Source organism: Hipposideros armiger, unplaced genomic scaffold, assembly GCF_001890085.2.
Source record: "Hipposideros armiger isolate ML-2016 unplaced genomic scaffold, ASM189008v1 scaffold_306, whole genome shotgun sequence".
NCBI lineage: Eukaryota > Metazoa > Chordata > Mammalia > Chiroptera > Hipposideridae > Hipposideros > Hipposideros armiger.
This window is the reverse complement of record NW_017731656.1, coordinates 936,649-962,880: the sequence shown is the minus strand read 5'-3', so window position 1 is coordinate 962,880 and position 26,232 is coordinate 936,649. Positions and strand designations below refer to the sequence as shown.

Below are 26,232 nucleotides of genomic sequence, written 5' to 3'. Positions count from 1 at the left end.
CTGAAATTTTTGCCAACAATTCATGGCACTTGCATCATGACAATGTACCATCTCAGACGGCACTGTCTGTGAGGGCTTTTTTAGCCAGTAAACAAATAACTGTATTGGGACACTCTCCCTACTCACCTGATCTGGCCCCCAATGACTTCTTTTTTTACCCGAAGGTAAAGAAAATATTGAAATGAAGACATTTTGATGACATTTAGGACATCAAGGGTAATACGACAACAGCTCTGATTGCCATTCCAGAAAAAGAGTTCCGAAATTGATTTGAAGGGTGAACTAGGCACTGGTGTCAGTGCATAGCTTCCCAAGGGAAGTATGTCAAAGGTGAGCATAGTGATATTCAGCAATGAGTTATGTAGCAGTTTTTCTAGGATGAGTTCAAGAACTTAATTGTCTGACCTCACATCCTAGCTAGCTAACTATGAGTGATTTTTACAGGTATGGCTTGATAGTGATACTATTAATATAGCTTGATATTGAGAACAGTGGGAGAGGGAATTAAGAGGGAACAGTGTTTTAAAACCCACTATCAACAGCAAGTCACTTAATTTCTCTTAGGTTACTTTCCTATTTATACAATGGGGGTTAATCATACCTTTCTTAACCATCCTGCTAGAGGATGAGTGTGTTAAGAATGGCACAAAAACAAGATCCTCTTTCTGATGGAATTGTCACTAATAAGAAAGCTAGCAATAAACCTAGACTTGACACATTTTGTACAGCAGAACAGGAAAACTTAGCCAAATATAAAACTAAAGTAAACTAAAATAAAAGTCTTTGAAAGGAAGGGAGACTGGAGGGAACTAGAAAGGGAGACATCTTCAATGGATTTATTATTTATGTCCTGCATTTAGCCATAACCGAATCTATCAATGGAAGCTTCAGATAAGTCACCCAATAAGTTAAACTCTTTAAATTAAATACCCCTTCAAAAAAAGAAATAGAAAAGAAAGGTTCAAAGTTCACCAAGTTATAAAAATACTAGGTATTGCTTCTCCTCCCTCCACTATTTCCAATTTTAAGTTATCAATTTCTCATTTCAAGAATGATAAGCAACTTGGCATAGAACCATCACACAGCAGCAATATGTATGTGCCAATATGTGTGGCAGCAACATAATAATTCTTCTTTTAAACTGGTGTGACAACAATGACATGTGATTACAGCCTTCTATGAAAATGCTGTGTTTTCTTCCTTAAAACACAAATGTGAAAGTGAATAATAAAACTTAAACGCTTCATCAGTTAAAGGTTTCCTTTTATATGTTCCTACAATATTATCTGGGTTGGGGTTGGGATGCAGTGAATCCCAAGCTTAAAAAATTGTATTGCATATGTGGATGGGGCAAAAAGTAACTGGTTAAGGAGTTATTAGAGTTGAGTTAAACAACCCTTCCTACATTACATTCAGAAAGACCTTTTAACTAATGAATTAGTTCTGTAGATTCCAAAATGCTGAGTAGCAGAACAATCTATCTTGGCTTGCAAGTCTTACTATCTTGCTATTATTACAATTACTATATAATTTATTATGTAAGTGAGATGTAACTAGAATTATAACTCTTAGATCTGGAGACAAGATTTTATGTTATCACCATAGTTAGAGTGACAGACTTTCAGCCATTGCAAATATTCTGTTAGCAATGCAGTGGTGAAGTGCTATACTCATAAGCCACCCCCATGACAACCAGGCCCAACATTATCTCATAATGTAAGCTCTTCACATTCTGCTAAGAAAGAACTAGAGCATAGTGTGTGTTATAATCTGACAGGAACTGCACAGCAAAGAGGTATGGTCTGGGAGATACCATCAATTAAGATTAAAAAAATGTCTTATGGAGGATGAAGAAAATGAGACATAAAGATTTGTTGGGAAAGAATGTAAAAAGACTCAGGCCATCTAATGAAACTCATAGGAAAAAAATGGTGCTGCTTTAAAGAAAGACATTAGGGTCTTCTCTGTGTTGGGTGTATGCTAGAGCCTTTTCTACTCTATGGTGGTGGTTCCAGTAAAAGTTTCCCTGGGTAGTAAAAGGGTCTTACTCTCAAAGGAAGCATTTAAGAGGAAAAAGGACCAACTTCCCACAATCTCTCTAATTTCTGACATGTTATCTATTTTACAAGGGAACATTTCCACCATACAATGGGAATATTAGATTGCCTATGTATATCTTCCAACACAGTACAAGACATCAAGGGGGGAGGGGAAATTATTGATTAATGAGGGTATGGCAGGAAGTAGTCCTGGAAACCCTAGAGAAAGATGTAGAGCACACTGTGGTGGGACTTAGTAGCAAAGCCTATAGAGAAATTATATCTGCTCTCCTTTTAGTTTTTCTTGTCATATCACATACATGACAAGAAATCATATGTGACATCATCTCTGGTCCCCTTACTTGCTCCTACCACCACTTTCAGTTCTGTCAAATTCTGCAATGACAATCTTAGCCCAAGGGTAATTGTTGGTAATAAGTTTTGGCATGGCGTCTTAAGCTCTTTGGAGAAATGTTGTTCTAGGTTACTAAGCAAGCAGCAAAGAGAGGAGATAATAAGGATGTTTCAAATTAAGGAAGGCTAGACACAGTTGAGATTGATTTTGAAATAATGGATAATAATATAAATATTCATATATCTTTTACACTATAAATCTTAAAAGTTCTATATTATAAATATATGTATATTAAATTACACTGTAAAATACATTTTTAACATATTGATGTTAAAATTGTATCTGCTGCTTTTACAGTCAAATGGTACTTTAGTCCCTTTCCTTTTAATTTTTCAGTGGCATCTTAGCCAAGTGTTACATATAATATAGGCATTGTATATTTTACAATGGTCAGTCTATACTCACTGAATAAGCTCTCACATTTTTTTCTAAACAAAAATGGTTAGAGGAAAAAAATGGTTAAGTAGGTTTACCTTTTAAATCAAATTTTGGTTTACTTTTTACATGAAGATTGGATTTAATATCTACTTCTGGTATATTAGTAGCAAAAAAAAGGAAAATTTACTTAAGATTCCACCATATTTATGGAAAAATATCAGAGGACAAATACATTCCATTTTGTGTCATTTTGTGTCATTGTCAAACATGTAGGCAAAAAAGCAAATGTAAAAATTATTCAGAGATTGATATTCCTCTTGCAAAAAGCGGTTCCTAGATTGTTTTGTTTTCCCCAAACAAATGCAGTGACAGAAATAGAAGCAAGTGTCACTGTGCCCTTGTACTTTATTATGCTGTCTCCCTTGGACTTTTTATTTTATTACTAGAAAGTCAGTTCATGAAGTCTGTTGTTTGTTTTCTAAAATGTATAAGCTTCATATATGGGTTTGTTTTATCTATTATTATTAAGATGATGATGTCAATTTTCAAAAATTTAAGAAACACACACTGTCAACGGTACTAGTATCCCCTAACAATGAAATATAGTCATACAAAAGTTAACTAAGGTATAAACATGCAAAAGGAGAAGTCTCCCTGCGATCATAAAATGATGTTATTTTCTGTTCAGCAGTTCATGTTACTGCTGTTCATGCTAATTAATTAAAGGAGCTGTTGCTGTAATGTGCAAACAGGGAATCTGAGAAACCGAGAGGGCTTTTAGGTCTCCAAGTGAAGTTAAGTCAATCTGGGCGCTGGCAATCAAATGTAATGAAATCACTTGTCAGTGCTAAGCTTGCAAAAACTGTGAAGTTTGACTAGGGAGTAAAAGGATTATAATTAGATTTCCAATAGGATAATAACTAAATGGCAGAATGCAGTAAAGAGAAAATATTACTTTGTTAGCTAATGGTACTGCTGTTCTGTTTGAGTTTTTATCAGTGCACTTGTAGTTGTGCTAATTTAATTTGCTTTTATCAGCAAAAATGTACTACGCAAATGGTACTTGAATGTCATTTGCAAAAATCATTGATCTGAAGGTGCACTTAATGACACCCGGTATGTTTATTTTATGTGAAATGGAGATTGGTTGATAAGATGGTTTATGTGCTGTCCTGCAGGCCCCAATCTGAGTTATGGGAATCTGGGTGGGAGGATATTAGTGTATATGCTCCACCGAATCTTTCACCTCCAGCAATAGTGGACACAGCCATCAGAGGAGTATGTACTCATTGTTTGATCACCTTAAAATATTCAGGAGGAGTTGCTAACATAGACTGCTAAAACATAGGGGACACAGAAATCCTTTTATCAGAAGGTAGTCTATGGATGATATATTGTATTGTCTATCAAATAACATTCAAAGCATAAAAGACATGAAATAACTAAACCTAATAGATTTTGAATACATGTAAGAATCCTAGTATATGGGCAGTTTGTCTGTACTAAAATCCATGTGGAAATTACCATAAACTGTGTATGACTTCATTTATTTTCAGGATGGCCAAACAACATTCTTCCAAATCTTCTTTAAACTCTCTTAAGGAAATGTCACAGTGGAACTAACTGAATTTCAAAAGAAGAGCACTGGGTAAATGAGATTTCTTTCCAGGAGAGCAATTGACAATAGGAAGAGAAAAGACTTCACTCTTGCTGGAATTGTTTGCTGTGATGGAGAGTTTTGGAAATTGTAATGAATTGGCATATATGAATTGACCCTCAAAAACAATGCTAGGAAATATTCTTCCAATTAAAAAAAATGGGTAATTGAGAGAAGTGGAGAAGATGAAGAGAGTATTAAAATAAGTCACAAAAGTAAAGAACTGTAATACACAAAATTATTAGGAATAATAGAAAAATAATGGTTAAGCTTGCATTTTATGTTTTCTAAGCATTGTACATTTTCTGAAGTCCATAGATACATATAAAAGTAATCTTTCAATTCTGAGCATCTTAAATAATAAGTGACATTATTGGGATTTTCAGGTAATTATTTGCATTGGTTGATTTGTTGAACTACATCTGTTAAGAGTTCTGATGCTCTTTTCAGGCACCAATTCTCCTGGCTAGTAGAATAAATCACTTTTTGCTCAAAAAAATTTTCTTTTCGATATTAAATTGTGATTCGGCTGTCATATTAACACAAGGCATTCGTTCTAGTTTTCCATAAACTGATGATCGGAACTTTATAACTTATGGTGCTTAAATTCTGTGCTAAGTGAGGTGAGAATATGTACTTTTCCATTTTTATCACACTTATCGTGAATATTATTTAATGTAACCTAAAAGGCAGATGTTCAAGAAGAAATTACTAATCCACTATATTTTTCCATATATTGACAATATTAACCACAAATAGTTGACAATTTAATTTGTAATTTGAAATAAAAATAAGTTAATTCCCTAGCTTTAAGATAAGCTCCATCTCAATCCTTTTAAAGGTATATCTAATTCTCTCATGTTTAGCCAGCAAAATCCAGTAGAACTTATTCAAATTATGCTCAGTAAAAACAAATATTAAATGTGTCCTCCCTTAATCACAAGTTAGTTAATATGCAACAACCATTTTTTGCAGGCTTCATTAAAATAAAAAATTTGTACCAAATGCAGAGTGAATCTACCTTTTGCTTATATCATCTAATTGACCTCCCATGAATTAGATATCTGTTGTTTGTTGCATGGAAATAAAGTAACTTTTGCACAGTTCAAAAGCTTGTATTGGGTTGTTGGGAAAGTCATGACACATTTTTGCAATGAAAAACATGGAAAAAGTACGTCATGACTTTTCTGACAACCCAATATTTATCTCAGAGTTGGGAAAGGTGTTACTACTGTGAACTAAAGGCATCATATAAATTAAACACACAGCAATGAGTATAGGGTGTATAGTATTAAAGCATAGTAGTGGTTACCAGAGGGTAAAGGGGGATGGGGGATAACAGAAAAAGGTAAAGGGGGTCAAATATATGGTGATGGAAGGAGAACTGACTCTGGGTGGTGAACACATAATGCAATATATAGATGATGTATTATAGAATTGTACACTTGAAACCTGTACAATTTTGTTAACCAATGTCACCCCAATAAATTTAATAATAAAAAAATAGATACAACCCTCTGGTAGTATGTTTGGTTTAACCCCTCCCGTTACAAAGCTGACCTTACATTCCACTCAATGAAGAGACACAATCAAGCTAAATGCTCCTTAAAGACCAGGTCTATATTTGTGTGTCACAGATTCTGAAGGGATGAATCCTTCAGGATTATTCAACCCTGCCTTGGCACTGATGTGTGTTGAGAACCTCAACTAGTGGCAGCCCACAAGTGGGGCTTTCTTCATAAATTCCACTGTGGTTAATTTATTGGACAAACGTGGAGTCCCATCCAAATTGGCTTTGCTCACACCTGTAGACACAGCCTTTAAGTGGAGGGGAGAAAGCAGGCAAGCAAAAGTGGGGTAAGAGACAGCAAAAGCTTTATTGAATGAGCTAAATGTGCATGTGCTCACAAGAGCAATGTACCTAGTTAATGCATTAGTTATGTCTAGCCAGCTAGAGCAGAACTAGACATTGCCAGAAGATCCATGAGCTCTGACACTCCTGGTTTCATACAGATGACATGCAAAACTACAGGAATGAGGGTTGCTAGATTTTGTGAAGCTGCCACATAAAATGGTGACTCTCAGATGAACTCAAATGGATCTTTTGGTCATATCCAGTGCTATTGTTTTCATCACACAGTGGAAAGACACTGATTACTTAAATCTCCAGCAAGTAACATATTTATGGTTGTCTTCCTTTTTGAAAGTTAGGAAATCATTTGTTCAAGGAGATGCCTTTTTTCTTATTAGAATGAGACATTTTTTTTCACAATAAATGTGAATATAAATGTGCATACAAAACTGCATTAGAATCACACTGGAAAATCTCCAGTGGTCAAAATTTTTCATGTGCTTTTATACTCCAATGAGACTCTGTATTGATTTGTTTTATCTATTTTCTTACTACTAAATATTTTAAAAAGATTTTAAATGACCTAAGCATTTATGGGAATCCTGCAAATCATGAAAAACAAGTCATGCTATTTTTTCCATATTTAGGTGATTTCTAAAGTTATCTAAATTTAGTACTGGAATTTAAAAGTTGATTAAAATGTTGTTAGAATATTTTAAAAATATTGATAGGTTATGATTATCATACCTGTGGCTTTTACAAATAGTAGTGAGATTTTTAAAAGCATATTATTGGGCACTTCTAAAACGCAAATTATATTCACATTTATGCATTTTTAGAATATGACTAACATATAAAAGTACATCCTTTTAACAGTTAAAAACATAAAAGAAATTTGCTCATGTTGTATGTGTAAAATTATCAGTCCATATATATATATATATATATATATATATATATATATTTCTTAAAAAACAGTGCAGACTTCTGTCAGAAAGTAAGAAGAGTTAAACCTATTTATTTTACTTATACGAAGAGTGTCAACACAGGAGCTCACCCCCACTTCACCCCCAGGGATCAGATATTAAGCAGTTACAGAGAGAAGTTTGCTCTTTACTGTACCTTGCATAGCAGTATTATCATGAGGAATCCCACTGTTTTCTATTTCAATATCTGGAATCCCAGTATCTGAAAAAAGTGACATTCAAGATTAAGGTACAATCCTGTTTTTTTCTGATTCTATTTAAAGTGAAAATTACCAGTAAGCCAGTACTTTGGTCCTGTAGATAACATGAATCTTGTGTGGTGTTTTATTTTTTTTTTATGTCTTTTTATTTTTTTATGTTACGAGGGAGGATTATAAACTGTAGGTGAATTCTACAATTGGGCATATATTTCCAGGTATATAGTAAATGCTTCTTTATTCATTTCATTCTCTAGAGATAAATCTCAGGAAAATAATCTGTCCATAAAAATCCCCACAGACTATCAGGTAACATGACTTGACTGTGAAATAAGAAAAAGATGGATGCAATAGCATAAATGTAAGTGCCCCATCCATATGGTGTATTTTCCATTTGTAAAATGTAATAGATGATGAGATTATCTCTATGCTAAGCACAGGGAAACACAAAAACACAGGGTATGGATTGTAGTTTTTATGTAGTATAGACTCTAAAGGCAAAGGGATACATAAACTGTTTTGAAAAAAAAAACTTAAGAAAAAGACACAAGGAGTTGGATGTTTTTCTATTTTAAATATGAAACGTGATTATCTAAAAGTTATACATATATATGAAGCACAGCTTAACATAGGCATTTCTGTATATATGCATTTGCTAAGACACCCTTGGGTAATGTGATAACAGATGCTAGTGTATCAACCAACACCATCAAGGATTAACGTGAGAAGGAAATGATTTGAATACAAGGTACCCGTCATGCTGTAGAAACAGCTGCTTTCCTTTATAGTAGAGAACATTGGAGCTAGAGTGGAGATCACTTATGTGTGGATTTCAAATATGTTTAAAAAAAGTCAAACTGCCTCAAATTACAAGTTCAGGGCCTTAAATAATAATACTGCACAGAACATTTGTCACATTGTTGGTCAGAAATGTGATTTTTAAGACCTTGAATAAGCAAGGATGCTGGCTCACACTGTCTAAGATGTCCCATTGTATGAAATATTAATGTGTTATTTTTTATCCTCTCTCTTCTTTGTCTCAATGAGGCATAGTTGTCAGGAGCTAATAATCTAGGACTGTATATATATTGATTGTGAACACAATGATCCAAGGTAGTCACAGTAAAAAGGGAATTGAAATTTTGGAAAGGAAAGAATATGGTTGCACATTTGTACAAAAGCCTTTATTCATTTTAGTATAGGAAACTGAAGCAACTCCCTTTTAGTTCATGTGTGTGTAATATACGAGTATGTGTATGTGGTATGTGTACATGTGTGTATACATTCTTCGGCTCATCCTTGTTATACACATGTATCAGTTAATACATGAGCTGTCAGTGTGCTGTGAAAGAAGAACCTGAATATTATGTGAGATTAAACAGTGCTGTAGGGTTTCACACTTAAAACTTGAATCAGAAAATTTTGTAATTAAGAGATTTCATGACCAAAGCACCTTTTCTCAAAGGAACTCCAGGGATTTACTTAGAACATTCTTTTCCAACCAGGTGCTCCTCAAATCCTCAATGTTGATGCAATCTGCATTAATGGGACCATCATCATTTAGTTCATCAAAATACAGTACACCAAACATTAGCATATTGGAACATGAATGGATCTGTAACCCTTACATTTTAGGTGCAGGGAGGTTATCAGTATTACTTTTTCTACTGCAAAAGTCAGCAGGATTTCCTGTTATTCCAAAACTGTTTGTATCTCCCAGAGTAAGGATTATTTTGACAGATTTAATTAATGACCTAAATCACTGGCCTCAAATTGATTTTTAATTATTTCTGCACAAAGCCTTTTCCTACCTTCCTTCCCCCTTTGCTTCCCTCCCTCCCTTTTAAATCAGGCTTCACTTTATGTACCTTGAGAGTCAAAGTCCAAATCAGACATTACCTTTCAACATCCTCAGGCCACTGTCATTAGTAGTGGTTTGCTTAAGTGCTTGCTCTACTTGCTCCCTGCGCTTTGATTCAAATTCAAATGCTTCTTGCAGTTTTCTCTTGGCTTTTTTCTCTTTCTTCAGGCGCTTTTGCATGGTAGCTAAAATGTGAAAAGGTAAAAGGTTTGCAAAGGTTTGGTCAATGAAAGAGGGATCCCAGTTTTGATGGATTATAAACCGTAGATATTGATACACAGAGATACATATATGTATCAGTGGACATCATTAGCTTCTTTTGGTTCCAATTTTCATTAGCTCAACCAAAGAGAGTTCAATATACAACCGACTTCTTTTGGCTTTCACCTTTCCAGTGTGTATGCTCTATAATACACACCCATTTGTATGGTGGTGGTAGTAGTGGTGAAAAATTGTTTTCTATATATTTTGACTAACGACTTGCATTTAATGATATCATTAAATAGTTTATAAATGTCTTAAGAATATATTCTTACTATATGATGTAAGAATATATTCTTACATCAAGACATTTCTATTCATATTTCAAAATGTAAAAACAAATTCAATATACGAGGTCTGACAATTAAGTTCGTGAACTGGTTGGAATGATGTTGTGAACTGTTTTTTGATATCAGAGAGGTTATTCATTATGAATTTGTACCAACTGGACAAACAGTTAACCAAGTTTACTATTTGGAAGTGCTGAAAAGGCTGCCTGAAAAAGTTAGTCAAAAACAACCTGAACTTTTTGCCAACAATTCATGGCTCTTGCATCACGACAATGCACCAGCTCACACGGCACTGTCTGTGAGGGAGTTTTAAGGCAGTAAACAAATAACTGTATTGGTGCACCCTCCCTACTCACCTGATCTGGCCTCCAATGAGTTTTTCCTTTACACAAAGGTAAAGGAAATATTGAAACGAAGACATTTTGATGACATTCAGGACATCAAGGGTAATGCGGCGACAGCTCTGATGGCCATTCCAGAAAGAGTTCCAAAATTGCTTGGAAGTGTGGACTAGGTGCTGGTGTCAGTGCATAGCTTCCCGAGGGGAGTATGTCAAAGGTGAGGGTAGTGATATTCAGCAATGAAGTATGTAGCACTTTTTCTAGGATGAGTTCTCAAACTTAATTGTCTGACCTCGTATCTACTGGGTTGCAAAACATGGTATGTCTTTTAAAAGTTATAGTCGAAAGTGTCTATTTCTCTGAGATGTTAAAAATTTTAAGGGTATCTATCTATCTATCTATCTATCTATCTATCTATCTATCTATCTATCTATCATCTACCTATCTATCCATACATCCATTTTTAAAGAGAATCTTTCAGCAATGGTTATGTTAAGCAACCAGTAAAAGCACAACATTTTTTTTTTGTAAGCAGAAAATATAATGAAGAGCTAAAGAAAAAATATTCCTCAGTTCTCAAGGCTTTCTATTGTGGACACTGAGAAGAAAGAATGATTTGATGTGAACCCCAGAAAGGAATTTATCTGCTGAGATAGACTCCATATGGTCAGCTAAAAACCCAAATTTTATGGAGCCTAGTAGCCATTTGCTGACAGGGACTCTTCACGCACTCAACACCAGGAAGAAATTCAGACTGAACTAGAGGCTTCTTGCACCATACAACAAAATCTTGGATTGCGAGTAACTTGTTTTGCGAGTGTTCCGCTAGACGAGCAAATATTTTTATTACGGTGGTGCAAAAGTAATTGCGGTTTGTGCCTTTACTTGTAATGACACAAACCGCATTTACTTTTGCACCAACCGAATATATTTTAACTGGGTAAACAAGTGATGTCTTGCAATACGACTAATTCATTTCCAGAACGAATTATGCTCGCAAACCAAAGTATTACTGTACCTTGCTTGTTTATACCACTTGAGTCAATCGCTGCAGGGAAACCCTGGTTTCCTCTTTCTACCAAGGGACTGAGACCTGTCCCGTCCAATCAGAACTGCACAATTTGAATGCCCCATGTACATAAAGTGGATCTAACTGAGAACTTGGGCAGATCTGTTCAGTATAAATTGTGCCTCCCCCTTTGTCTCAGTGGAACACAACTTAAGTTGCTAGTACCTGAATCTGTGTCTCCTGGGATGAGGCTCCTTTTGCTCAAATAAATGTTTTTTTTTTTATTCTTTATTACAGTCTAAAATTACTATCGGTTTCCAATACCTTAATTAGAAACTTCAACTGCCTAATGTATGATTGTTTCTAAACTTTGAAACCTTGAAATCTGTGATAATTTCTCATATAGAAGTATTGGGTTCCAGCAATATATTGGTTCATAACAAGGTTCTAAGCAGACCAACTTTTACATTCTCCTTAAATCAGTTTTAAAAAATTAAGGTATTGACATTATCACAATAGAAAAACTTTCAAGGAACATTAGTGACTGGTATGTACAAAATAGTGCCAGTTGGGTACTAGACTAATTAGGGGGATCACAACCTAAATTATATAAATGTCTAACTATGCTGTACACCTGAAACTAATAAAATATTGAATTTTCAGTTACAGTCAACTATAACTGAAAAATAAATAAATAAATAAATAATTTTAAAAATGTCACCACCCAAAAAATAAATTATATGACATTTTAAATGTTAAAAGTATTCACATAAAATTAATATACTTTGATTGAACAGAATATGATGCTAATTTGAGTTTGAACTCTATTTATCTCACAGTTCAATGTCTTTTTCATGTCAATGACCTTCAGCAACTTGAAGAGAGAGAGGCAGATAACCAGGCAAATTTATGTTCATTTGAGACAAAAATTCAGAGGTATATCTAAGGTAATACAAAATGGAAATCTTGGAACAAAGACACTGAGAATGTATGGTTTCTGTTATTTCTGATGAAAGTGTTTATATTCAACCTTCTATAATTAAGGTTGAATATAAAAATATTTTATTATTGTAATTATACTTAATTATCACCCTCAAATAAAGCACTTAACACACAATTTAAATCATAAATCGAAATTCATTCAAATTAATGTATAACTTAATGACCTTATAAGACAAAATTTTGCTTCCAGTAAAATTATTGGTTCAAAAATATTCTATATATTGATTCCCTTGAAATGTATGATTCCATATACTGTAAACAATTTCATAGCATATTACATGCAAAATTATATAAATAAATAAATATCATTTATTTTAGGACCTACTATGTACTGAGCATTTTTCTGGGTCTAAATCTCACTTAAGCCTTACAATGAGTCAGCAAAGAAAATACTATTATCTACATTTTAAAGATGAGAAAACTGAGCTCTTGAGAGGTCAAGTAATTTATGGAAGATTACACAGCTAGTAATTTTCTTAATCTGAGGGCCAAAGACCACATAGGTAGTTGTTTCAAAGCCTGGGGACCATACAGTTGGTCAAGGACCAAGACAAGTGACCTCCAAGTTCTTTTGTACTCGTAGCTCTATCATTCTAAGTATTTAATCTACAAATAATAGTATTATGTATGTATATTTGTGTTTAATTCAAATAAAACATTCTGGTTAGAAACAAAAAGACAGTTTGGGGGAGTATGTACTTTGAGTGTGAAACAGTGCTTCCTTTAATTGGAGAAAAAGAGATAGTCATAGGAATTCTTAATATATATTTACAGTTTTATACAGGTTCTTTACATAAGTATATAATATATTGTTACTATTGTTTCTATATACTTGGAAATATGTTACTTTATACCATAATATCAATTTTCCCCCTTTTTCTTTCTAATTATATGACTTCAGGTAAAGAGTTCACCCTTTGTCATAAAAGATTGGGTGTACTGGATATTAGATATTTAGGAAACTAGAAAGGAATTTAAGTGAGCTTTCAGTTCAACTATCATAATAGATGATGATGCTGAGATTCATAGAGATGAAGTAGTTTCTCTAAATCAATGATAACAGTTTCCTACAATTATGTTAATCATTAGATGTAAAATGTTAAAAACAGTGCATAGCATGTAGCAAACAGTTGACATGCATTAGCTAGTAGTAGTAGCAGCAGCAGCAGTAGAAGTACTAGTAGCAGTAGTGATAATAAGGATAGTAGTAGTAGTGGTATTATTATTATATCTTAATGCTAAATATATTAAATATAAATATTTTAGAGTAAATTTAATAATATATACAATATTATATCAACTGTATCTAGAACTTTTTAAAAGACAAAAGATGTGATAGCAATTATAAAGATAGACCTTGAGAGTCTATGAGAAGTTAATAAACAAAAATCAGTATGAGTAGATCCCTAAAAGTAAGAAGCCAACTTTATGTAGCAGATTTTCATAAGTCAATTTGAGAATGTTATATTTACCAAATGATTAGTTGGTTCTTTAGTATAAAAATGTTCCCTATGAAAGAAATGTGTTTTTATGATGCTAATCATAATTACCTATTTCTTTTCTTAAATATAGGTGTATTTTTCATCTCCACACATACTTCCATCATACCACTTCTGCCGCTGCCCTCCCAACTGCAAACCAAGTGTATATTAGGCAGAGCAAAGCACATGTAGGGGGCCCCTCCTTTTCACCAAAGCTGGGGGTAGGGCCCACCTCTGGGATGGAAGAGACTTGAGGTAAAAATGGAGGGTCTAGAATCCAGTGGGCGTAGTCTAGACCAGGGGAAGGGTTCTCTTATCTATCTTGAATACCAAAAACCAGAAATAAACTAATTTCTCCAAACTTTAAAAAGAAAATTTAGCCTTTGCTTAGTAGTATTCATTGGCTTTGGCAAGATAAGAAGAGATTTAATTCTTTTTAAATGCAATGACCAATTTTCCATTTTGAACTGGACCAATGATTCCCAGGTCCTACAAAAAATATATGGGCACTTGTCTTATTAGGGAGACCACTTCATGGACGGTGTAGATGCCTGACCGCTGTGCTGTACACCTGAAGCTGAAGCTGAATAATATATATATATATATATATATATATATATATATACACACACACACACACACACATATGGTCACAGGATGTGGAGTACCACATAGGGAATAGAGTCAATGGAATTGTAACACCTATATACAATGTCAGAGGGGTAATAGATTGGGGGAAGAGGGTTATCACTTGGTGAGGGGTGTAAATGTCTAACTATTACATTTTTTTGTACACCTGAAACTAATAAAAATATACAGTAAATTTTAATTTACTACACACAAATTTCAGAATATAATATGCTATAATACTTTGGAATACTATAAAGTTAGTGGGTTTAACTCAACTATAGTCATTCTTCCTTGTTTAGGGAGGCATTACCTCGGTTGTGGATTTTCTCTCCTTTCTTTGCCTCTCCTTCCCACTCTAACTCCTTTACTTAATTTTTGCTTTGTAATCCATCCTTACAAGACTAAGCAGTGCAGTGAAAACAGCTGAAACTCAAAATAGTCACTTTGGCTGCTGTTTAGTATTTTATGGTAAATATAAGAAACAGGTGGAAATTATTGGCTAAAGTGAAGGTTTTAACTTTCTCTGATTTTGATATAAACTGGTCTCATTATCCATATCTGTAGATAATCTAATGTCTACCCATAGTTGGGAAGTTCATTCTATTTGTGAACAATATTTCTCCATTCTCTCTCTTTTGTTTCCATCCCTACCTATGCTAACATAATTCAGTTCTTATCACCATTGCCTGGATGAGAGCAATCACCTACACAGTTTCCTTGTTCCTAGTCTTACTCCAAGCCCCCTCTAACCTATTCACAACACTGGAGTGCTCTATCCAACTGAAATCAGACCAGATCATCCCCTGATTATCTTTTAATACTTCCCATAAACTGCAGGACACAGTCCAAGCTTACCTTATACATGGCTAAAAATATCCTTCATAATTTAGCTTCTATCTCCGTCTTTCTGCATCATCTCCTACCATTTGCTTCCTAAAACTCATATCCACTCTAATAACATACTGTATATAGTTGCCCACGAATGAGGCTTCTTGCTTCTATGCTTATGCTCACTGATGTCTCTGTCAAGAATGTCCAAATAACTCAGGTAGTCTTATGACCTTTCTTAACCTACTGAATCTTCAAGGTTCTGGGTCAGTGTCATGATCAGGAAGCCTTCCTCAACCACCCATGCACTCATCCTCACCAAGGTGAACTAGCTACTCCCTTTCTGTGTAACAATATATACTGTGCATCATCGCTCCTGCTACTTTGTCTTGAAATTAACTGGCTGGTTGTGCTAGCCCTTTAAAATGTAAATCTCTTAAGGGCAGGGACTGAGTTTTATTAATATTTATCTTATCACCCCAGAATCTAGCACTGTTCTTGGCAAACAGTAAGCATTTCATACATAAGGATTTGTTAGATTATCTATATCCAGATGTACTTTGTGTAGCTGTGAGAATGCTAAAAATATTCATGTTTCCAAATCTGCAACTGGAATGAAGTGCAGATCTAATTCATTATTTTTATTATGATAATTAGTATAAATATCTTACCTGTGGGTTACACACAGTATTCGATTCTTAGCTTGCCATTTGTTCTCAGCATTTCCAAGCTACTCCTGAGAGTATTTCTATTACTATTAAAAATATCACCAACACAACATTCACTCCATAACTGAACTTGTTAAACTTACTTCTGCTTTGAAGCTCAATTGCAAGTTGTCTTTCAAGGTTTTCTCTAATTTCTCTCTCTCTATAGAGTTCCATTCGCAGTTCCTTTTTTTCTTGTTGAATCTGCTTCTCCTGGATGCGAGCATTATCCAAAGCCACTTTCAGTAAACCCTGTCAAAGTACAGCAAATGGCATGCAGTTCATCTTATCTGTTTTAGTTTTCAAATATGACATAATTTATGTAGGTGCTAATGTCTTGTATTACATTTATTTTGTTTATAGAAATATTGTTGACCTGAATGTTGGTCAACAGAGTTTCCACGGAGGACAGACTATCAGCAAAAATGAATGGTCCAGGGAATCCAGGAGGCAATGCCTGCGCAGGAGTCAGTTGGATCTTGTCCAATGGTGACTTCATCATTGGGATTTGAACTGGTACCTCTTCTGCAAAAAACAAAGTTAACATCAGCAGGTTCACAAATTGACAGTTCAAAATTTTCAGTATGTTTCTTTCACCTCTAATCTATAAATACTTGTTTCTAAAACTAAATGATGAAAATTCTAATTGGAAGTCATATCTATTCTCAAGCTGCTTATAATTTCTCAAAATAAAAGTCTCAGTAAGGAATCAGTGATGAAAGGAGACTAAACTTTGGGTGGTGAGCACACAATTCAATACACATATGATGTATTATAGAACTGTCCACTTGAAACTTATATAATCTTATTAACCAATGTTACCCCCAATAAATTGAATTTAAGAAGAATCAGAGAAAATAAAGCAACATTTACTGCTAAAGAGGCATGAAATTTGGAGAAACAAATTTAAGATACTATATTTATGAATACCTATAAATTAAATAATTATATAACTTCCTGGTAGATCATAAACTGCTTTTTTTCTCTTTAAATTTCTGTATCTATACCTATCTCTCTCGATACTTCATAATAATTTTATTGGCACATAATTTAAATATAATAAATTCACCTATTTTAAATGTATCCTTCAATGATTTTTAGCAAATTTACAGAGCTGTGCAACCATCACCACAAATCTATTTTAGAACATCTCAATAACCGCAAGATACCTGTTATGCTCATTTACGGTTAATCTTCTTTTCCAACCCTGACTTCTAGCAACCATTAATCTACTTTCTGCCTCTATATGATCGCCTTTTGTGGATATTTTAAATAAATAGAATTATACAATGTATGGTCTTTTGTGAATGGCTTCTTATACTTGGCAAAAACTTTTTGAGGTTCATCCATATTGTGACATGTATCAGCAGTTTCTTCTTTGTTGCTGAAAAAGTATTCCATTGCATGGATATATTCCTTTTCATTTCATCATTCACTAGCTGATGGGCATTTGGATTGATTCTAGTGTTACATTTTAAATGATGTTCCTAATGGAAAAATATCACTTGTGTTGTAAAAACACAAGTTGTATCTTTTTCTCCTTTTATTTTTATATTATAGTCTCTTACATTCTCTTTAATGGGATTCTCTCTTAGCTTCAGATAAACAGACACAAACAGAATTTTTGTCTAGTAAGATGCTTCACGTTTCTTTTGGACAGATATATCTAATTACAAAAGGACTCTCCTCTTAACTTTGAGAAGCTAACAACTTGGCAATTTACTTGAATTCTGGTTGAAAATCTTTTATTTGAGATGTATTATGAACCAGATAGCAAAGTTTCCCCTGCAATTAGGAATTGGGGCATTTTTGACATATGTAAAAACAAACTGCTACTAAGAGGTACTCTTGGAATGTAGCCAAACCCTGGTATTCTTAAATGGCTTCAATAGCACTGCATCATGGGGTGAATCAGAGTAGCGCCAACAAAATTACTCTACTCACCACAGTCTCTTTATTTTAGTAAGCGGCCACAAAGAAAGTTTGAAAAATATGATTCTCTCTGGTCAGAAAAATTTTTAGTGACTCCATATGTTATGAGACTAAGTCAAGAAAAACAAAACAGAACCAAACAAAACAAACAAAAACACTAGGCTTGATTCAAGACCTAAAAAGTTTTCACATGGTTTGGAAACAAAAATCTCGCTATTGGGTATGGTTCCTGCAGGGATAGGAATATGGATCTGTCATACAGTTAGACCTCATTTTTCAATTGAAAGCATCCTATATTTGAGGTCGGACAATTAGGATATTAAACCCATCCTAGAAAAAGTGCTGTATACCTCATTACTGAATATTACTATGGTCACCTTAGAAGTAATCCCCTTGGGAAGCTATGCACCGATGCCAGCACCTAGTCCACCCTTCAAAGCAATTTTGGAACTCTTTTTCTGGAATGGCCATCAGAGCTGTCATATTACCCTTGATGTCCTGAATGTCATCAAAATGTCTTCCTTTCAATTCCCTTACCTTTGGGTAAAGAAAGAAGTCACTGGGGACCAGATCAGGTGAGTAGGGAGGGTGTTCCAATACAGTTATTTGTTTACTGGCTAAAAACTACCTCACAGACAGTGCCTTGTGAGCTGGTGCATTGTTTTGATGCAAGAGCCATGAATTGTTGCAGAAAAGTTCAGGTCATCTAACTATTTCACACAGCCTTTTTAGCACTTCCAAATACAATAAGTCTCTGACTTATAAATGATTTCTATTCCGGGAGAACGTTGTCCGTAAGTCGGATTCAATCATAAGTCTGACAAAGAGAGTCTTTGCGCTTCTTAGCAGTCCCCACCACATCACCACTGCTTTTCCTCTTACTTCCAGACATCCTAGGCTCTGATTGGACACTGTACTAGTGTACACTATTGCACTGTACATAAGCACACAGCACCACATCTCTGACAATGTCTGGCAGACATGTAAACTACTTCTGCGATTTGTTTTCATTTTCAATGTTCGTAATGCGAGGTCTGTTCATATCTGTGAAAGTTCGCAACTTAAATGTTCGTAGGTCGGGGACTTACTGTAGCAAACTTGGTTAACTGTTTGTCCAGTCGATATAAATTCATAATCCCTCTGATATCAAAAAAGGTTAGCAACATTGCTGCAACAAGTTTGTGAACTTAATTGTCAGACCTCATATGTAGCGCGCAGTGACTTGAACTCCACTGATTTCATGGTCCTCATGGTTTTCTGTGGGATTTCTTGTGTTGGAAGTTGTGGCATAGAATTGTGGGACCCTTCTGTGAGATGGAATAGCATTATCTCTAAATAAGATGTTGTTAGTATAGATCACCTTTACAATTTTTTATTTTCCAAGGCCTCTAAGGATAAAAAATGCTAAACAATTATTTTTAGAGATTAAAAATTATTTTCACTGATTATTTTCACTAAATCTTTACATTATTTGAATCCAAAATGTTATAAAGAATATTTGTTTAGTCTGAAATAATTCAATAAAATACATAAACTAGCCTGTTAATTTTCTTGTAGTACAGGAAGCTATCTATAATGAACATATTCTCAGGAATGTTCTTTTAGTAAAACTTAAAAATATCTTCATCATGTGTTTCCTACAAATCTCTTGTAAAATTAACCCTAACCTCTTACAGAACATTTCTCCCTCTCTCCTTCTCTCTTCTCTCTCTCCCTTTTCTTTCTTGTCAGTGGCAGTTTTGGAGGAGGTGAAGTATTCCAGAGGAAATGAGCACATTACTTTAAGTTCTGTTATCTACATGAACTAGAAGTTTTGAACATTTGAAATATTACATTCAAAAAATACATTCTAAAGTATGTGTTTGGCAACAGCTCTAACATTTCTAGAGTGCATTTTTCAACAACTAACCAAACAATATTATGTTTTATTTTTATTGTATGAAGTCTGCATTTAGCTAGTATTTTGTCTTCTGCACATGGGTGTATTAAGTGGGTAGAATGAATTTATAATGATCTATCAATATTAATAATAACTGAGGAGGTTCTACTCCTTTTAATTGATGTTTACAAATCTTAAAAGTAAAAACTTATGTAGCCTAGAAGATATAGTTTTATAAAAATGAATGGCTACAAAGTTAGAACATTGACTTCCTGCTGATTCATTGATAATGTAATGTTTCCCCTGAATAAATATTTTGTATCAGGGGAAGAGCTCTTAAAATTAATGGATTCCTTGTTTTGTATCACTCTGTACACACATGTAACCTCAGTGGTAAGAGTCTGAGGGGTATTCTACAAACAAGGTACCTATAAAAAGAAAGCAATACATTCAGTATGCATAAAACAAAATTATAACTACATTAAAATTGTCAGAAGTTTTCTATTTGGAGATGAAAGAAACGCTATTAAATTGGCTGCAAGGAAAATTACTATTGACTATGAAGACAGGTTGCATGGTCTATGGTTTGTAATGTTGCTGTACAGTAGATTGAACTTTCAAAATAGTATTACTCTTCTTTAAAGAGATAGACACAGCTGAATTAGGTGCTGCTTGCTGCAGTGAGGATCAAATGCAAAAAGAATCATATTTCATCAGACCTAGTCAACACCAGGAAAATAAATAGAAATATAAGAGGTATGCAGGCAATGATTCATTTTGATAATCTGGCCCAAGAGAGACACATAGAGACAGCACACAGATCTAAGCTTCTACTAAAAGACAAATAGGACACACAGGGTGGGAATTGGGATGACAGTGTAGCAGAGGTCACATCGATTTTCAACAGCAGTTTTCACACAGATGAGATAACCCTGGACTCTATTTGGCCCATTGTTCATATCCTACCTGTCCCACAAGCAATAAATTTCCTAGTCCTAGAAAAGGGCAGTAAAGAAGAAGGATTCTACTTATGACTTCTTATGATTAAGTTTCTGTGCTAACCAAACTTGCTTTTTCAGACCAAGGTCACATTGCATGTTAAGGTCCATAATAGCCCCAAACTAGTTGAAGTGTATTATGTTTTGGTGTATGTGAGTGTAAACTGTCAAACCATTTGTCATTTTTTAAAAATTTAACAACCCCCCAATTACCCAATAAAAATCTTTAAAAAAAAATTTAAATCACATTCTTCAAAAATGAATGATAAATGCATTAGAAATCTATTCCAATCTTGTAATAGGTCTTCACATCTGAATGACATCTACATTTTGCTCAGAGTTTAAATAAATGCACTTTTATGGTAGAATTTATTAGGTAGGCTTGAGAAATTTTAATTGGCAATGAAATTGAATATAGGCAAGTACTAGACTAGAAACATAGCTTGTCAGTAGAAGAAGAGCACTTCTTTGTAAACCAGGGAGAAAGCATTTTGATTTAAAAAGCTCATGCTTGAAATGTATATATTAAAATCCTTACCAACACATATGACACAATGGCATAAAGTAAAAGATAAAGATAGGGCAGCTGCTATCTAGCTGAGGACATGCAACCACTTCATTTATTGTAGCAAAGCGGAGACTGCTTTTATTGAGCCTGTTTGTTAAACCTACCATACTTTGTAATAGCACTTGGGAATCCATTTAGAAAATAAGTTCTTAATTTTACTTTCTTGCTGAGAGTCCAGATGAATAGATATAAAATTTTACAAGAACTTTATTTGTAGAAAAAATAAATAAGCATATGGTAAATCCTCAGAATGGAAAACTTCCCCTAAAAATTAAAACCAAGCCTGCCTAGAGACTTTGTATATGACTACAGTGCTTATTTTACCACTTTTTCTGGATTTTCAGGATTGTGATACAGAAATACAAACTGAACGCAGCTGACTCACTCAGCAGTGGAAAAACGCAGCCACCAACCAGATCATTAGTTTTTATTCTTTAACAAATAAATTATAGTTCATTATTTGAATTTGAGAGCTGTCCCCCAAATACAGCTAGCCCAAGGGACACTCTTTCTTTGGTGTCATCAGGATTGCATTTGGCACAAGGAAGACACGTGCTTACCTCTTCCAAACTGAGGAACGAGAACAATAGCAAAATGACAACAGCTGTGTATTGATCTGACCCGCACGAATATAAGAAACTGTTCATGATATGAGTTGAACAATGACTCAAGTATCACCATCACCAAATGTGGAAAAGAAAAATTTGATCCCCAAATTGTTACATTTCTTTAGGGAGACAAAATAATGCTGATAAATGCAAAGGGAAAGCTACTGCATAGCAAAGAAATGAAAGGTCACCAACCTGAGAAAGTGAGAGAGTATACTTCAAAAACAAATTATGGCCCTGTTTTGTTCTCTATCCTTAGGAGATGACACATTATTTCAGAAAAAAGTCAACAAGTTACAGAAGTGGACAATTAAGTGTGAAATCATGTGGCATAGATTATTAAGTATCTCTTGGAGCTCAAAGCAGAGATCACTGTGGTCTGGAGTAAGCACTCTAAACTAATCTAGCTGAAAACTGTTCCCACTGTCCTTAGAATGTAGTCCCATGAGACTTCCCCAGGGTATGAAATGTGCCAACAAGAAAAGGTTCCTTTCTCAAACTAGTGTTGAAAAAAACTGGGTTAAACAATATTACATACTTTTCCTTAAAGCAAAGGTTGCCAGATAAATTACAGGATGCCCAGTGAAATTTGAATTTCACACAGCAAATGAATTTTTAACATATGTCCAAAAGACTCCATGGTACATCCTTATACTAAAAATCATTCTTTGTTTACTAAAATTCAAATTTCACTGGGCATACTGTTTTGTTTTCCTTTTTAGTTTGTTAATATATTCAAGTCGAACATCTCAGTCTTTAAAATGCTAATAATAAATATTAACATATGCTGCATGTTAACTTAGGCAGTTGAGAGCATAGTGATGAAGAGCAAAGGATGCTAGAGCCAGACTGCCTAGGTTTGAAACCCTGCTCTAGGATTTGCAAGCCTCTGAGATAGTTAAGTAATCTTTCTGTGCCTCAATGTCCTCATCTGTAAAGTTAGGACAATAATAATAATACCAAATCTCATAGGGTTGTTATAAAGATTAATGAGCTACTATTTGCAAAATTCATAGATGCCTGACCCAAAGTAAATGCAATATAAGTGTTTGCTAAATAAATGGTAATTGAAAATTTCAGGAGTGGGAGAGGAGAATATATTTGACCACCTAAGCATCCACTAACACTTCCTGAAACAATGTTTGGAAAGGTCCTTTTCTAGGTAATAACTGGAGGAGCCTGGCTTCTCCTAAAAAAGGTTTTCTCAGTTATCAAAGGACTGAGAAGACTTCTTCAGTCAAGATCAGTGGTTCTCAACTGGGGGCAATTTTGCAGCATAGAGGATATTTGACAATGGCTGGTGGTGACAATTTCAACTGTCAAAACTGAAGAGGTATGTGTGGGGTGCTACTGGCATATAGTGGCAGAGGCTTGGGGTGTCCCCACTTCCATCCCCCCAAAAGAATTATCTGGCCCAAGTGTCCATACTGGTTGACAACCACTGTTCTGGGATTACATAGGAAAATCTCAATGAATGGACAGATAACTGTATCTCCCTTTCTGTACTGAACTTTTACTAGAGACTTTAATAAGCTTAATAAGATAGTAAGGTTAAATCAATAATTTAGAACTAACACAGTATTTTACAAGGTTTGTTTTAGAGTTCTGATGCATTTAATTCTGAGTCCCCAACTTCAGTTTTTTGCTCAAATGTCAACCTCATTAGGGAAACCTGTACTGAACATCAATTTAACATTTCAACCTGCACCCCTACTCCCACCTCCTTAACCTACATTTTTCCTATAAAGTTTATGACCATTTAATATACAATATAATTACTTATTAACTATTTTTGTTACATATTTCATCTCACTACAATACACTGTCCATGAAAGCAGGAACCTTTCTGTTTTTCATTTTCTTACTGCTGTCTCCACAGTACCTAGCATATTAATTATCCTGGGTTCATAACACTTGTAATGATTTTGGATATGTAAACTGGTGATCATAAGGCTTGAGGTAAGATTTCTATTCATCAGATTGATTCCATTATTTCTTTCTATTAAAAAAGACAAAATTAGGACCGGCCGAGTGGCGCGATGGTTAAGAACTCGCTTGGGATGCCAGAGGGCCCCGGTTCAGATCCCACATATGAGGGCCAGTGACACTGCCCTCCACAGCTAAGATGCTGAACAACAGCTCAACCTGGAGCTGGGCTGCCGTGAGTCGCCGGCGACGGCGTGGGCTGCAGTCCCTGTGGCAGTGGATTGCCATGGGCTACCGTGTGTGGCCAGCAGCCAGCGTGAGTGGCCAGCAGCCGCAGTGAGCGGCCGTCCAGAAGCCGGCGACTGATCTGCCTCGCCAGAGAAGAGCGCAATGATGGTGCCAACTTGGGCCAGTGAAGCAACATCCTCCACAACTAGATTGAAGAACAAAACGACAGCAACTTGTCTGTTCCCCTTTCCCCAATTCCCCAGCACTGTTCCCATCCCCCCAATTCCCCAATAAAAATCTTAAAAAAAAAGACAAAATTGGAATAATACTGAATGTCAATTTTATATATGTATATATATATATATATATATATATAATTTGACATATATATATATATATATATATATATATATATATATATATATATATATATATATATATATATATATATATATGGCTTTAGAATACTGAATAGGTAATAGAGTCATTGGACTTGAACAGCTATATATGATGTCAGAGGGGTAGTAGATTGGGGGAGGGGGTTATCACTTTGGGAGGGGTGTAAATGTCTAACTATTACATTGTTTTATACACCTGAAACTAATAAAAAATAAGTAAAAAAAGACAAGATTGTACATGAATATATAATTTTAAAAGTTTTGTACAAGTATATGTTGGAAAGAAGGAAGAAAAAGGGGATGGAGGTAAAGAGATTCTGGTCAACTATTAGCCTTTCCAATAAAATCAGTGATTACCATAGTCTACAGATAATGTGACAAACTGAAATTTTAAAATTTGAAAAATAGTTGAGTTGTCATAGCATTCCTACTATATGTTTATTGAACTTGTCTACATACCCTAGTACTTTGAGCGAAAAATAGTAAAGCATAAATCTTTCTGGCTCCCACACATACTTTCCCATCATCTTTGAGATCATGTATTATTATATAAAGATAAAGCAAAGTTGACTGATTTTTTTTTTAAATCTATATTTTCTAGAGTCTAGGAACAGAAAAAGGCTGAGGATCCAGAATATAAATAAGTTCCATATAGAAACTAGAATTTGATCTAAAAACTGCAAGGCAGGCAAGAAGGTGTGCTAGGGACAGGTACAAGTCTCTTCTCCAGAAAACCAGCCTGGCTATCTGGTGGAAAAGGTGGTAAAGCAGAGAAGAGAACATTAAATGAGTGGGGAGTAATAATGTAACAGTCTGCATCAGAAACTGGCAAACAAGAGGCAGGAGTGGGCACTGGAATTAAAAGTGGGAAAGAGCCAATGTTTTAAAGAGCCAACGTGTTTAGGAAAGATGGTGCACACGGTGGACACACATTTCCATCAATTAGCTGACCGTTTCAGGTGACAGTGTTTTGTTACCCTGGCTTATCTATAAATGGCCTCAGGGTTCCAGTATAACCCTGCTTTTAAACTTCTTAGGGGTTCAGTCTTCTGGCTGACTGCAGAGGCTGTCAAGCAGATTTCTCATTTTGCTTCCCTACCAGGAAATGTGCAGTCTTGTCCGGCTGAAATCAGGAAGATAAATTTACTGCTCTGATCTGGCAATTCAGGTGCTAACTTTAAAATAACTGCTTTTTGGGTGAGGGCTTAGCTAACATATATGAATGGAGAGGATGAGTGCAAGGTACAAAGGAACAAGTTATTAATCCAGCACCTTATCAGCAGTGTTTCTTAAATTTTATCATATGTCAGAATGTACTGAAGTTCTTTTAAAAAATATTCTCAACTCCCAACGTTTCTGATTCAGTAGGACTAGGATAGTGCTTGGCAACTGGAATTTCTAAGTGCCCAATTGATGGTTGGTGTTACAGGTGTGGAGATCACAATTTGACAAACTACTGGGTTATATAAAAGTCAAATTTTGCTAGATTTAAAGATGATTAATATTCATTCCTATAGCAATATCTCTTTAACTAGTAGTCCTGACAATTTTTTAAAAATCATTTCAAAATGATACCTAATTTGATGTATTTTCACAGCTTCAAGTAATTGCATAACATTAGACACATCAACTAGCCTGTACTACAGACCTACAGATTCTGAAAATCAATTTACATCACATCAAAAAAAATGTATAATGGAACCTATTTGTAACACAGAATCAAAAACTAAAAACTAAAATTTAAAAACTGACTTCATACAG

General features: G+C 34.7%; 1 protein-coding gene across 3 annotated transcripts in view; it reads right to left on the bottom strand.

The window, feature by feature from the left end:
• The window catches only part of DACH2 (dachshund family transcription factor 2), a 647,327-nt gene that overhangs the window by 10,193 nt on the left and 610,902 nt on the right, over positions 1-26,232 (bottom strand). For all 3 annotated transcript variants that reach the window (XM_019659904.1, XM_019659905.1, XM_019659903.1), the window contains 4 exons: positions 16,311-16,459; positions 16,039-16,186; positions 9,424-9,570; positions 7,464-7,529 (listed from right to left, as the gene is read on the bottom strand). In XM_019659904.1, the coding sequence (XP_019515449.1) occupies positions 7,464-7,529; positions 9,424-9,570; positions 16,039-16,186; positions 16,311-16,459 (510 nt within the window). The remainder of the gene's footprint in view (positions 1-7,463; positions 7,530-9,423; positions 9,571-16,038; positions 16,187-16,310; positions 16,460-26,232) is intronic.